This window comes from Acomys russatus, chromosome 17 (genome assembly GCF_903995435.1).
Source record: "Acomys russatus chromosome 17, mAcoRus1.1, whole genome shotgun sequence".
NCBI lineage: Eukaryota > Metazoa > Chordata > Mammalia > Rodentia > Muridae > Acomys > Acomys russatus.
In genome coordinates this window covers 45645725-45660357 of record NC_067153.1, presented here as the reverse complement: position 1 = coordinate 45660357, position 14633 = coordinate 45645725, and the positions used below count along the sequence as shown (strand labels likewise).

General features: G+C 51.0%; 1 protein-coding gene across 1 annotated transcript; it reads left to right on the top strand.

Moving 5' to 3' along the window:
* The first annotated feature begins 6813 nt into the window (after positions 1-6813).
* Positions 6814-14362, top strand: Rrp7a (ribosomal RNA processing 7 homolog A). The gene is made up of 7 exons (XM_051160095.1): positions 6814-6968; positions 7550-7692; positions 11062-11187; positions 11757-11874; positions 12785-12882; positions 13213-13411; positions 14159-14362. The coding sequence occupies exons 1-7, from the start codon at positions 6896-6898 to the stop codon at positions 14242-14244; spliced, it is 843 nt and encodes a 280-aa protein (XP_051016052.1). The 5' UTR covers positions 6814-6895; the 3' UTR covers positions 14245-14362.
* Positions 14363-14633: the final 271 nt, after the last annotated feature.

The window sequence follows — 14633 nt, the reverse complement described above, 5'->3', positions numbered from 1 at the left end:
ACTGTGCAGGGTTCTATGACAGGGGCAGGGTAGTCCAAAAGCCAGCATCCCAGAGGCCATGTGCCCAGCTCTCTCAGCTTCAGATGGGAGTGAGGAAGGGACCTGTGCCATTAGCCCTCTTTGGTCTCACGTGCCAGCACAACATCACAGCCTGGTTTGATGCAGGTGCCAGCTCCAGGTTACTTGGTCTTTTCTCCAGGCTCCATCCCAGGCTGCTGCAGCACAGAGGGCTCGGGGGAGGCTGAATGAGAGCTGTTGGCTGCTCTGGCTCTGCTTCTCTGGCTTCGGCTATCTACAGAACAGCGATGAGGGTTGCCCAAAGTGCAGCTGCCACCAGGGCGTTGTCTCTGCTAGTGTAAGTGATCCACGCTGCAACGAGTGGTCTTCCAGTGGAGCCGGTCTACCAGGCAAGCTGTGGGGCTGTTTTCTACAGCATGCTCTTAGACTGTTAGTGTAGAACTGTGGGACTCTGCTCACCTGTGGGGCAGCTGCTGAGAGTCAAGCAGCAGCAGTCCAGAGCTGGTCAGTAGTCCCCTGATGGTGGGAACAGAGATTCTAAGCTGTCATAGCTGGAACAAGATTCTAAGGGCGCGCATCTCAGTAGTGTGTGCTGTAAAGGAAGCTAAGGCACCTCGACACCGTCAAGGCTAGGCCAGTAAAGAGAACTTCAATTAATTCATATTTTCCTGAATTAGGTCTGCCCAGTTAGAAGGCTCTAGTTTGAGTCAAAGTCAGTCCTTGAGCTCTGAGGTTGCCCAGCCAAGCAATCAAGCAATGGCATCTGGGCGCTCCATTTTCCTACTTAAAGAACCTTGCTTCTTGGAAACCCTTCTAAATGGGTACAAGCTACAGTTTTCTCAGCAACTGGAAGACATTCCTCCATGTTTCACCCTTTCTGGCCCAAGAGAACACCCCTAGACACTAGGGCCTGACTTTTCTGCCACTGGGAACAGTTGGCCTCTTGGTTTGTGTAGAGAAGGGATGGCCGAAGCTTTCCTGGTTCCCTGCTCTTTGTGAGCCAGGCATGCTTTGGACTTAGTTTTGAGTGAATCTCGGCCTCCTGGCTATGTGGTACTTTGGGGAGTGTGGTGTTTGTTCCTCCTGCATTTCAGACTACCATCTTGGGAAACAGAAAAGATGGGCCAGCCCTCATGAGTCCCCACTCCCTTGCATCACTTCTTTGTCTTGTTCAGGAGAGAAAAAGCAGGATGGAGGGGCTTGTTACTTTCCATTTCTCAATAAATGTTTGTTATTTCTAACTTTGAGCTATAATGTCTTTTAAACTTGCCTTTACTGCATTGTGTGTGTGCATTTCATGATTCGTGTGTGGTGGTCAGGGGCCAACTTGGGGTAGTCCAAGTCTCTCCTTCCACCACATGGGTTCTGTGGATCAAACTCAGTTTATCAGGCTTAAAGTAAACACCTTTACCTACTGAGCCATTTTATTGGCCGTAGCCTATGTATTCATATTCTCTCTCCCTTCCCCTCCCCTCTCCCCTCCTCTCTGTCTCCCATTCTGGGGGGTGGGGGGGACGGTGGGAGGGAACGACGATGGATGATATGATGACATACTGGATGCCTGAAGAGAGCATCAGACCTCCCTGGAGAACTGGGGTTAAAGCTGTGAGCTGCCTTGAGGTGCTGAGATCAAACTTGGGTCCTCTGGACGAGCAGTCGTCTTAACCACTGAGTCATCGCTCCAGAGTTTCTCTGTGTATCCTTGGTTGTCCTGGAACTTGCTCTATAGTCCAGGCTGGCCTCGAACTCACAGAGATCCGCCTGCCTCTGCCTCTCAAGTGCTGGGATTAAAGACATGTGCCACCACCGCCCAGCTCTCAAAGCAAATTCTTAACTGGCCCTCTGAAATCAAAAAAGATCATGTACTTCCAATGTACAGTGTCATAGAGTGAGTGCGCATTTCCATCCCAAAAAGGAGGAAAGGAATGAGGGCATAGTCAGAAGATTGGACCACAGTAAGACCAAGGCGTGCAGCACAGACACCAAACCTCGTGCCTCCACGTCCAGTGATGGTGATGGAGGCTTCAGTGTCAGAGTTTAGATAGTTCCTCCCCTCCAGCTTTGCTCTCTGCAATAACTCTTCAGCTGGTTCCATTTCTTATATGCAACGTTCTGTCGCATATCCATGGCGCTGGTAACCAGGCTTCGCCATAACAGTTGTGCTTTATAAGAGCCTTGCTTCACTCCACCCGTTACATACTCCAGTACCAACATGAAGGGCACTGCCAGGTCTGGCCAACCTCTTTGCGTCCTGGCCCCGTGGAGCACAGCAGTGGCAGCTTCTGTATGGGAGTTAGTAGACTTGGCTAGGCAGTTGCTTTCTAGGAGCCGGGAACCACTTTGTGTCCTGTCCTCTACTCAGAAGCTGAGCTGGGAGTGGTCTTGTGGGCGGAGAGCAGGAGGCGTCTCTACCTCCACTACTCTTAACAGTTACAGCCTCTTTCAGCACATGACTGAGCTGCTCAGCATAAGGTTCCTCAAGCTGTTCCTTTCTAAGTGGCGCATCCTTTTTTTCCCTGCCCCACTTGCTCTGTTGGCCTGCATCAGAGTAAACCATTGAGCACTGTCGTCGTTAAGGTTTTATTGCTGTGAAGAGACACCGTGACCACTCATGTAAAGGAAAGCATTTAACTGGGGCTAGCGTATGGTTTCAGTCCATCATCATCATGGCGGAATGCATGGCAGAGCACAGCAGCATGGTGCTAGAGAGGCAGCTGAGGGTTCTACATCTTGATCCACAGGCAGCAAAAATCCCAGCCACACTAGGCCCTCCCCGCAGTGACATACTTCAGCAAGGTCACACCTACTAACAGTACCACTCCCTATGGGCACTATTCAAACCCACACGTCTATGGGGCCACGCCTACTCAAACCACCACGATAACCGTGCTGCACACTCAGGGTTATACTGTTCTAGAAATTGGCTTTTGGTTTGTTTGTTTTAAATTCAGCCTCAGATAAGTTCTCAAGACACAGAATGCAGGCAGATTCTTTGCCAAATTACCACATGACTGGCTCCTAGCCCTGTTTCTGGTTAGGGTCCTCGTCCCCCTCAAAGCTCAAAAGCCAGGCCCCTGCTGTCCATATTTCTCTGAGTGTTATCCTTTGAGTTCCCACCAGAATGGTCTATTAAGCTCTGTTTCTAACATTTTGGTTTTTTGTTTCCTGAGACAAAGTTTGAGACCAGGCTGGCCTCAAACTCACAGAGATCCATCTGCCTCTACCTCCTAGTGTGCTGGGATTAAAGGTGTGTGCTGTAAAGGAATTTTAATTCAGAACATGGCTGTACTGACGAGATCATATCCAAAGACCTAGGTCTATGTGAATCTGCTGGAATACAAACATAACCTTTAATCCAGGAGACAGGCAAGCAGACCTGAGTTCAAGGCCAGCCTGGTACAGAGCAAGTTCCAAGTAGAGAAACACTTAGGGCCAGTTGTGCCTTGAATCCCAAACAATGAAGAAGGAAGCACCCATGTTTGAAAGTGATGTCTAGGGGCTGGAGAAATGGCTCAGAGGTTAGAGGATAAGAGCACTGGCTGCTCTTCCAAAGGTCCTGAGTTCAATATCAGCAACCATATGGTGGCTCACAACCATCTATAAGGAAATTTGATATCCTCTTCTGGTGTGCAAATATACACGCAGGTAGAACACTATATACATAATAAACAATCTTTAAAAAAAAAAAAAAAGCCAGGCGTGGTGGCGCCCACCTGTAATCCTAGCACTTGGGAGGCAGAGGCTGGTGGATCGCTGTGAGTTCGAGACCAGCCTAGTCTACAAAGCGAGTCCAGGACAGCCAAGGCTACACAGAGAAACCCTGTCTTGAAAAACCTTTAAAAAAAAATAAAAAGCATCACAGTGGCCTTAGTGGAGCTTACACCAGAAAGTAAGCACTTCTTCCCTTTACCTTTGCAAAGTTTTAAAAACTTTTAATTATGTGTGTCTACTGGAGCGCATGTCCAGGTGTGGGTTTGTGCATGTGAATGCAGGTGCCTACTAAGACAAAGATGCTGGATTCCCCTGGAACTGGCGTTTAAAAGCAGTTATAGGCCGGGCATGGTGGCGCATGCCTTTAATCCCAGCACTCGGGAGGCAGAGGCAGGCAGATCACTGTGAGTTCGAGGCCAGCCTGGGCTACAAAGTGAGTCCAGGACAGCCACGGCTAACACAGAGAGACCCTGTCTAAAAAAAAACAAAAACAAAATAATAAATAAAATAAAAGCAGTTATAAGGCACCTGACGTGGGTGCTGAGAACTGAATTCACAAGCTGTAGCCACTGTCAGCCGCTGAGTCATCACTCCAGCCCCATTGCCTCTACGTTTTTTAGTTCAGCTCTGACCTTCACCTGTGACGCTGAAGCTCGGTATAGAACAGAAAATAAATAAACAGCAATAGCTGGGAAGCCTGCACAGAGACTGTAGGTGTCTTCATCAGGGCTACTGTTTTGGTCTTGAAACACCATGGCCAAAAGCAACTTGGGAGGAAAGGGTTTATTTCACTCACAGTTTCATATAACAGCTCATCAAAAACAGGGCAGGAACTCTCAAGTCAGGACCAGAAGGCAGGAGCTGATGCAGGGGCCATGGAGGGGTGCAGGTTGTCCTGATTCCTTAGAGAACCCAGGACCACCAGCCCAAAGCTGGCCCCACCCACAATGGGCTGGGCCCTCCTCCATTGAGCACTAACTAAGAAAATGCTGGATCTTATGGAGGCATTTTCTCAGTAGAGGCTCCCTCCTTTCACGTAACTAGCTTGGCTCACATTGACATAACTAGCCAGCACACTAGTTGCGCAGCCTGGTTTGCTCCGCTATAGACAGACCTAGGCATTTGTGGACAGTGAACAAGGGAGCGGTGTCTTGCTCTGAAGAACTTAATCTCACATGACTACCTCACTGCTTGGGTCATCTATGGCATCAGAAATGTCGTTATTTGTTGATAGGGATAGGATGGAATAGTACCTAGCCCTATCCTGTCATGATCAGCTGTGGACATTTTGAATGTTGATGAATCAAGGTTTGAGAAAAGACAAAGTTGAGAAAAGGCAGCAGACTGGCTGTAATGCAGGTTTAAGTAAATCCAGAATCTATACAATACCCAAAATGTTTATGTCTTAGTTGACAGTAACAACAAGAATCAGCAAATCTCTGAAGGACACCAACCCCCACATGGCAGAGGTGATGGGATTGGTAAGGTTTTCTTTTTTAAAATATGTATTGTGTATACAGAGTTCTGCCTGTATGTTTGCCTGCCTGCCAGAAGAGGGCACCAAATCTCATTATAAATTGTGTGAGGCACCATGTGGTTGCTGGGAATTAACCTTTGCAAGAGCAGCCAGTGCTCTTAACCTTTGAACCATCTCTCCAACTCCTGAAGAGGCTTTTAAATTCTCTTGCTACTTATTTTTTTTTCACAAGGTTTTACAATATTACTATCTAGCCAAGACTGGCCTTGAACATATAATCTGATCCTCTAACCCCGGGCTTTCATGGAGATTAGAAATGGGGTACAACTCCCAATTTTAATAGGATTTTAAGTAACTATCATAAAAATACTTTAATGGGCAACTATGAATACACACTTGAATAAAATTTTGAAAGTCTTAGCCAAGAAGTTTTTTTTTTTTCTGAGACAGGGTTTCTCTTGTAGTCCTAGCTTTCCTGGACTCCCTTTGTAGCCCTCACTGGCCTTGAACTCACAGAGATCCACCTGTCTGTGCCTCCCAAGTGCTGGGATTAAAGGCATGTGCCACCACACCCAGCTCTTAGAATAATCTTTTAGAATTAAGATAACAAGCAATGGAGGGGAAAGGAACAGGGCAGTGAATTTGGGGATTAAACAGTAGAAACTGGGCTAGGATGAACCCGCCCTACCAAGTCCTGAACTCGCTTTGTAGACCAGGCTGGCCTCGAACTCACAGTGATCCGCCTGCCTCTGCCTCCCAAGTGCTGAGATTAAAGGCGTGCACCATTTGGGAAACGGAGGCAGGAGGATCGGTGATCAAGCCCATCTGGGCTACATGACACACACCTCCTCGAAGCTTTGACACGGGGTCTTGCTTTAACCTGAGACAGCCTGGAACATGAAAGTGTCAGGAAAAATTTATTTAGACTCACTTCAATTTGTAAAAATTAAAAAATCTGCATGGTGTGGTCATGTCCACCTTTAATCCCAGCACTGGAGGAGGCGGAGGCAGACAGACAGATCTTTTGAGCCTGATCTACATAGCTTGCTCCAGACCAGCCAAGGCTACATAGTGAAATCCTGTCTCAAAACATAACACATACTTTTTTTTTTTTAACTTTTATTTCTTGTGGGAGAGAGCACATGCCATGAGGCATATGCCATGGAATCCTGTGGAGGTGAGAGAACAACGTGCAGAAGTCAGTTCTCTTCTTCCATGGATGTAATTCGGGCTGTCAGGCTTGGCTGCAATTGCCCTTCCTACTGCCATGGCTTTTTGCTTACCATCTCAGCCCCAGGCCCAGGCTGGTCAGCCCCTTGCTCTCTCACAGTTAATTTGTTTGTTATGTGTCTGTGGACCACGTGTATACTGGGCTGTGCCTACATAGGCCGGAAGAGGGCGTCAGATCTCCCTGGAGCTGTGGTTACAGACAGTTGTGAGTGATTCGAGGCGAACTCGGATCCTCTGGAAGAGCAGCCAAGTGCTCTTAACCTTCCAGCCATTCATTGCTCCAGCCTCCCTTTTCCTCCGGTTTTGACAAGGCTGAACCTTGGGGCTGGGCAAGTTCCGGGAGGCGGTCCTACGACTGGGAGGGCGGAGCCCCGCGTAGCGCCGTGGTCATAGAAACGCAGCCGTGCCGGAAAGCAGAACTACAACTCCCAGCTGCCCCCAGCGCTTCTGGTCCGCAAAATGGTGTCCCGCAAGAGGAAATCAAAAGCGTGCGGCCACGAGGGGAATATACCGAGCCCACCGGGCTATTCAGGTGAGCAACTGAGGCCTGGGGGCCTTTTCGCGGGGAAGTGGTCAGGTCTCGGGGCGCAGGACCCGGCCCCTCCAGCTCTGGGTACCGACTCCACGGGCATTCCTGAGAGCGGCCTTGGGAGCGCTTCCCCCAGGCGGTACCTGGCGCCCAGCGTGCGCCTTCGCCTTCCACAGGAGCTTGCCACCCGCGTCTTTAACAAGCGCTTCCTGAGGGTGGAGGCCGCAGCTGTATCATCACCCCCAACCCACCTGTGTAGACTTGGGAAGGTGGGGCTAGCTCGGGATGAGGGGTCCGTGACCGTCAGCCCCCTAATCTGAAGGATGGGTAGAGGGAAGACAGTGGTTGTGCCAAGCGCAGCAGCCTGTGTGATGGGGGCAGGCAGCGGGTACCCTGAGAGCGCTGCACCTGAACCGAGCCGCCGGCTCACTGAGCCCCCTCGCCCCGCCCTAGCTTCCCTTGGTTGGGTGGAGGATCAGACGGGCCGATAAAGCTAGAAAAGGAGAGAGAGGAAAGTGTGCGACGTAGACACAGGCCTCAACTCAGGGTACCCCAAACTCTCTCTTCCACTCGATTCCTGTTAGCTGTTCCAGTCAAGTTCTCAGAAAAGCAGCAGGCGTCTCATTACCTCTACGTGAGACAGCACAGAGTTCGCGAAGGCACCCAGTCCACGTGGCCTCCCAATCGCACCCTTTTTATCCTCAATGTGCCCCCTTACTGCACAGAGGTAAGCATCTGGCAGGGGACTAGTGGGTTTTGAATGGGGGCTTGCCACGGGCCCCCACGGAATCCTGACGGTCAAGTGGACATGCCAACATGCCCCCGGTTAGGATGTCGAGAAGACTGGGGCTCTCAGAATGAGAATATGGGCTTTTTTGTCCTGTCTAGACAGGATCTCATGACCTCCCACCCCCCTCTTTAGGAACTCACTACATAGCCCAGGCTAACCTCAAATTTGCTGTATTTCTGCACCCCTCCTTACCCCTTCACATCCATTACAGTTAAGAGTGGTCACGTCTGCCTTGGAAATTATCCTTCCAAGGATGTGTGTGTGTGTGTGTGTGTGTGTGTGTGTGTGTTTGCGATAGGATTTCTCTGTGTAGACTTGGCCATCCTAGACTCACTTTGTAGACCAGGCTGGCCTCAAACTCACAGCGATCTGCTTGCCTCTGCCTCCCAAGTGCTAGGATTAAAGGTGTGCCCAAGGATTTTTTTCTTCTTCTTCTAATTCTTCCTTCTCCTCTACCTCCTCTTCTTTTTTTTTTTTTTTTTTTTAAAGACAAGTCAAACAAAAATTACTGCAGGTCTATGTACTTTTATTTTGTTTTGTTTCAGACAGGGTCTCTTGTAGCCTGAGGTGGCTTCATACTCCTTATGTAGGTGAGGCTGGCCTTGAACTTGTGATCCTCCTGCCTTTACCGCTCAAGTTCTGGGATTACAGGCATGTACCATTATTCTTAGTGTAAAATGGAGGCTGAGGACTGGCAAGATGATGATCAACATGATGGCTCAGCGGGTGAAGGCACTTGCCACCAAGTGCCATGGCCTGAATTTGATCTCTTGAGACCCACACGGAAGGAGAAAACTCACTCCTCCAGCTTGTCCTCTGACCTCCGCACATGTAACATGGAAGCAACATACACCTGTGCATGCACACACACACACAAACCCAACTTAAAAATATTGATTTGCTTTGTTTTCTGAGACAGGGTTTCTCCATGTAGACCTGGCTGTCCTGGAACTTTCTCTGTAATTCAGGCTTGCCTGGAACTCATAGAGATCCACCCGCCTCTGCCTCCTTTTGTTTTTTTGTTTTTGTTGGTTTTTTGTTTGTTTGTTTGTTTTACGAGACAGGGTTTCTCTATGTAGCCTTGGCTGTCCTGGACTTGCTTTGTAGAGAGTTTTATGACACAGAGGGTTATACAGAGAAACTTTTGTCTCAAAAAACAAACAGGAAAAAAAAAATGTAAGAAGTTAAATTTATGTACTTGCTATGGTGGAGAAAGCACCCAGGGCATTTCCATACTAGGCCAGCCCTCCACATTCACAGACTTATATTATTATGTAAATTTACAGAAGAAAAATGAATTGCTCGGCTTGAGATTATATTTCCCCTTTAATTGTTTGCATTTTTATTTATTTACTTTTTAGTTTTTTGAGACAGGGTTCTGTGTAGCCATGCTGTCCTGGACTCGCTTTGTAGATCAGGCTGGCCTCGAACTCACAGTGATCCACCTACCTCTGCCTCCCAAGTGCTGGAATTAAAGGCAACCACGCCTGACTCTTATTTTTTGCATTTTAGACACAGATACACACAATGAGAGCTGGGGTTTCAGGCCTGTGTGTGTCAACATGCCTGGTGGGGTTACTTAACTTCCTTCCTTCCTTCCTTCCTTCCTTGTGAAATGTTAAAGCTAGGCATGTAGCTCAATGGCAGAGTGCTGGCCTGGCATTCCTGAAACCCTGGGTTCGATCCTTAGCACAACATAAATCAGATTTGGAGGAAGGAGGATCAAAAGTTCAAGGCCCATTTTGGGTACAGAGTGAGTGAGTTCAAGGGCCATCTGGATGTGTGTGTGTGTGTGTGTGTGTGTGTGTGTGTGTGTGTGTGTGTGTGTGTGTGTGTGTGTGTGTGTGTGTGTGTGTGTGTGTGGTGTGTGGTGTGTGGTGTGTAGCCTAACCCTAGGCCCATTTTGGGTACAGAGTGAGTGAGTTCAAGGGCCATCTGGGTGTGTGTGTGTGTGTGTGTGTGTGTGTGTGTGTGTGTGTGTGTGTGTGTGTGGTGTGTGTGTGTGTGTGTGTGTGTGTGTGTGTGTGTGTGTGTGTGTGTGTGTGTGTGTGTGTGTGTGTGTGTGTGTGTGTGTGTGTGTGTGTGTGTGTGTGTGTGTGTGTGTGTGTGTGTGTGTGTGTGTGTGTGTGTGGTGTGTGTGTGTGTGTGTGTGTGTGTGTGTGTGTGTGTGTGTGTGTGTGTGTGTGTGTGTGTGTGTGTGTGTGTGTGTGTGTGTGTGTGTGTGTGTGTGTGTGTGTGTGTGTGTGTGTGTGTGTGTGTGTGTGTGTGTGTGTGTGTGTGTGTGTGTGTGTGTGTGTGTGTGTGTGTGTGGTGTGTGTGTGTGTGTGTGTGTGTGTGTGTGTGTGTGTGTGTGTGTGTGTGTGGTGTGTGTGTGTGTGTGTGTGTGTGTGTGTGTGTGTGTGTGTGTGTGTGGTGTGTGTGTGTGTGTGTGTGTGTGTGTGTGTGTGGTGTGTGTGTGTGTGTGTGTGTGTGTGTGTGTGTGTGTGGTGTGTGTGTGTGTGTGTGTGTGTGTGTGTGTGTGTGTGTGTGTGTGTGTGTGTGGTGTGTGTGTGTGTGTGTGTGTGTGTGTGTGTGTGTGTGTGTGTGTGTGTGTGTGTGTGTGTGTGTGTGTGGTGTGTGTGTGTGTGTGTGTGTGTGTGTGTGTGTGTGTGTGTGTGGTGTGTGTGTGTGTGTGTGTGTGTGTGTGTGTGTGTGTGTGTGTGTGTGTGTGTGTGTGTGTGTGTGTGTGTGTGTGGTGTGTGTGTGTGTGTGTGTGTGTGTGTGTGTGTGTGTGTGTGTGTGTGTGTGTGTGTGTGTGTGTGTGTGTGTGTGTGTGTGTGTGTGTGTGTGTGTGGTGTGTGTGTGTGTGTGTGTGTGGTGTGTGTGTGTGTGTGTGTGTGTGTGTGTGTGTGTGTGTGTGTGTGTGTGTGTGTGTGTGTGTGTGTGTGTGTGTGTGTGTGTGTGTGTGTGTGTGTGTGGTGTGTAGCCTAACCCTAACCCTAACCCTGAGCACACCTGGTGTAATCAGCACAGATCTGAGAAATCCCGATACTCTTTCTGCCCAAGCTCCTGAGACTGACACAGGAGTGATATTCTCAGACTTAGCTTGTAAAGCCTAATGAGCTGTCATGTGAAAGCCCTTTCCTTCCGTCCCAGCCTGGGAACACCTGACTCCATGCTCTTCTGAGAGCTGGTCAGGGTTAGGGAAGCTAGGTGTCGTGTGTGTGTGCGCGCGTGCCCCGTTTCGTAGATTTGGACTCTGAGTCCTTCAGGGGGCTCTGAGGAGCCTGTGGGTGTTGACGCTCTGCTGCCCTCTGGCCCTGGTAGGAGAGCCTGTCTCGATCTCTGTCCTCCTGTGGCTCCATCAAGACAGTAGAGCTACAGGAGAAGCCTGACCCTTCAGAGAGCCCTAAGGAGCCGAAGTCCAAGTTTTTTCAGCCAAAGCCTGTGCCGGTAGGCTGCCCAGTAATACCAGAGTCCACTGGAGTGGGGGCAGGGGCTGGGCCCCGGGTGGGCTCAGCAGTAGACCTTCAGAGAGACCACTCCCTGTGGCCCTGGGGTGGCCTCTGAGGGTGGTGGCCTCTGATTCTCTCAGATGCGCCACATTCTTTGACTTCCCTCTTTGTCCTGCAGTCTCCCAGAGCCCATTTCCCACGTCCACAGCTTCCTCTTCAGGGCTAGTGCCCTGGCTGCAGGAGCCCTGCACTTGTCCCCTCTCCCCAGGTCCCTCATATGTCCTTGGGGTAGGTACAAGGGGGTCTGACCCTGAGTTTGCACTCTGTCTATGACCTGCCATAGGGTGGGCTGAGCCTGCTGTTCACTGAGTCCTCATGTGCCCCTCCTGAGGGAACAGCTAGAACAAGTGTCCCAGCAGCAGTGACTAGCTAGGAGCATGGCTGTCCCTCCCTGAGACTAGGATGGTAACAGGAAACTGCCTAGCGTCATCTCCCCTGGCCCTGGGCAGGTGTTGGGACCTTGGGCCACAGTGGGAAGGCTCCACACAGACATCTCTCTCCCTGCAGGGCTTCCAGGTAGCGTATGTGGTGTTCCAGAGGCCAAGTGGAGTGTCAGCTGCCTTGAACCTCAAGGGCCCATTGCTGGTTTCTACAGAGAGCCACCCTGTGAAGAGCGGGATTCATAGTCAGTAATGCTGGCAGCATCCATTGCTTCCTCCCTGGGCCTTGGGTTGGTGAGAGATACTTTCCATGGGCAGCATCTGTAAATGCCACAAGCTGCGTCCCTCCTCTTCCTAAGGGCCTGGGCTGGTGGGGCTGTTTCTGAGACACATCAGAAATAGCCTGAGCCTTTGGCACCAGGTAAGTAGGTAGGGGTCCAGCATGCGGCCACTAGACTCTTCCTAGCACCTGAACCTGGGCCTCAAGTCCCTGGACTCAGGGGCCTCTGCAAGAGGATCCCAGCTTGCCGGCCATACCTGGGTGGAGCCTGAGTGTCCACTCTGAGTCAGTCACTTCCTTGTGTTCTGCATGACCTGGAGAATACTCTATGGCAACTGTGGGGTTTGGTTTTGAGTGTTTATTAAGTAAAGGGCGAGGGCAGGCAGCAAGCAGCAGACTGATAGAACATCAGCAGAGGCAGCTGCAGTAGCCTAGCTGGGAGCAGGCCAAGGTAACAGCATCAAATGGGGCCCGAGGGTGACTGGGGAGGCTCCTCCTGACTTCCTACTGAAGTGCTTTTATACCCCATGGGAAAATAGTGCCATCTGCTGGAAGTATTTGTCTGCTAGCTATTTTCAGGGACTCTTAGTGGCCTGTTGGTTTTCCCTCTGCCTGGTACAAAGCCCAGGGAGCCAGGCTGACCCAGGATGAGGTTTTGGAGGAGACAGGGGAGGGCCTCTTCGAGTCTACTTTTCTTTTTTAAAGATTTTGTGTGTGTGTGTGAGGGTGGATTCCTAGAACTGAGCCTGGGTCCTTTGCAGGAGCAACCGGTACTCATCTCAGCCGAGCCATCTTGCCCACTTTGAACAAGCTTTAACAGCGCATGATGCTTTCCCAAGGTAGATCACATGACACCATGTCCCCTTTTCCCTCAGAGTGGATCAGTGACTATGAAGAGTCAGTGCTCGACCCCGAGGCCCTGAGGGTCGAAGTAGACACATTCATGGAGGCCTATGACAAGAAGATAGCTGAGGTAGGGGCTCCAGCAGGTCCCCCGGGTGACACCTTCCCGTGGGAAGGTATATGGTAGTGTGGTGCCCGTGAGGCTGGGGTGGTGGTAGTCTGCCCTTGGTTACAAGAAATACAGGCTTCCATTTTTACTTGCTGAAACCTGAGCCAGCTGGGTGACATGGAAGCATCATTGATATGTCTGTTCCCCAACACTGATTGTGGGGGCATTCTGACCAGCAGACACTGTGTGCCCAAAGTGTTCGTCAATGTAGGAGGCAGCAGTGGGCCTCTAGCCAGTCAGGGGCATCCTCCTGCTGCAGAGCCCTGCCCATCAACAGCTTCTTCTGTGCAGGAGGAGACTAAAGCCAAGGAGGAGGAGGGGGTCCCTGATGAGGAGGGCTGGGTGAAGGTGACTCGCAGGGGCCGCAGGCCTGTGCTTCCTCGGACGGAAGCGGCCAGCCTACGCGTTCTGGAGAAGGAGAAACGGAAGCGTGCCCGCAAGGAGCTGCTCAACTTCTATGCCTGGCAGCACCGAGAGACCAAGATGGAGCGTAAGAGACTCTTGAGGGCACCCCACAAGTCTGAGGCAGGAACCCGGGCGTCCTCAGGCACATCCTCCAGGCTTGCGGTCAGGGTCACTGTGCTGAGGGACCTAGCCCGGGGGGTGGGGGGATTGGGTACTTGGGGGACCTACTTGAATGTTCCAGGTGGGAGTGCATGCTCTTGGTGCTGCCAATAAGCACCCTGCTCACAGGACACTTCCCCTGAAGGTCTGAGAAGGCCCTGGTCCCCTCCTGAGCATGGGGTGGGCTCAGCAGCTGCCTTCATACCCCACTCTTTGTTGGCACTGCCAGCTGCCCTACTGTCTTTCCTACCCTGTTCCTAAGCCCCAAGCTGCACCTTCACCTGAGCAGGTGCTATCCACCCACCTCTGACTTGGTTGGTTACTTGGTGACCACTTACCTGCTGAACTCTAGAGCCCCTTACTTTAAGGCCGCATCCAGGGAATGGTGCCCTGGGGCCTACTTCTTTTCTGGGAGCAGAAGTGTTAGGAACCCTACTTTCTTCTCTGGGCCTATCATCCATCTCCCACCTCAGCCCAGCCCTCTAGAGTGGCTCAAGTGTCCAGTTCTGCTTCCCTGCAGGATCCTGACCCTGACCGAGGGTGCAACAAAAATATGGGGTGTAGGGTGGAGAGCCACCTGGGATATGGGGGTAAGGAGTGCCCTTCAGTGGGGTAGCTGGCAGTTCCTGCATAGATATGTTGTGTGACCTACCTTGTGTCCCCTCATCCTCAGACCTGGCGCAGCTAAGGAAGAAGTTTGAGGAGGACAAGCAGAGGATCGAGCTGATGCGTGCCCAGCGCAAGTTCCGACCCTACTAAGCTGCTCGGACTGCAAGAGCACAAAGACCAGCAGGCCTGTTCCCTGAGGAACCATGTTCCAGGGAGCCAGTAGCAGCCAAGGAGCCGCTGTGCCCCAGAGCTCCATCTCTGCACCCACACAGGCTGCAAGTGAAGCGCAGGGCTGCCCTGGGGGAGGATTTAGCTTTCAGAGAGCTGCCCCTGCCCCTTTGTGCCTGTAAAGACACTCCCAGGGAACCTGACTGACTGCCTGCTCTGACACGGTTGCCCCTCTCCCTTCCCCCATGAAGTCCCGCTGGCAGCAGCCACTTGGAACGCGGTGAAGATGAGAGATTTTATTTCCACACAGGCTGGTGGCAAGGGCAGGCTCCAGAAGCCTTCGAGCCCAGAGGCCCAGCCCTGCTTCCTCA

Bases quoted from the DNA above. Each gene is read 5' to 3' on its own strand.
- Rrp7a (XM_051160095.1), top strand. From the start codon at position 6,896: ATGGTGTCCCGCAAGAGGAAATCAAAAGCGTGCGGCCACGAGGGGAAT. The intron at 11,188-11,756 runs GTAGGCTGCCCA...CTCTCCCTGCAG, and splicing joins TTCAGCCAAAGCCTGTGCCG to GGCTTCCAGGTAGCGTATGT. The intron at 13,412-14,158 runs GTAAGAGACTCT...CCTCATCCTCAG, and splicing joins CCGAGAGACCAAGATGGAGC to ACCTGGCGCAGCTAAGGAAG.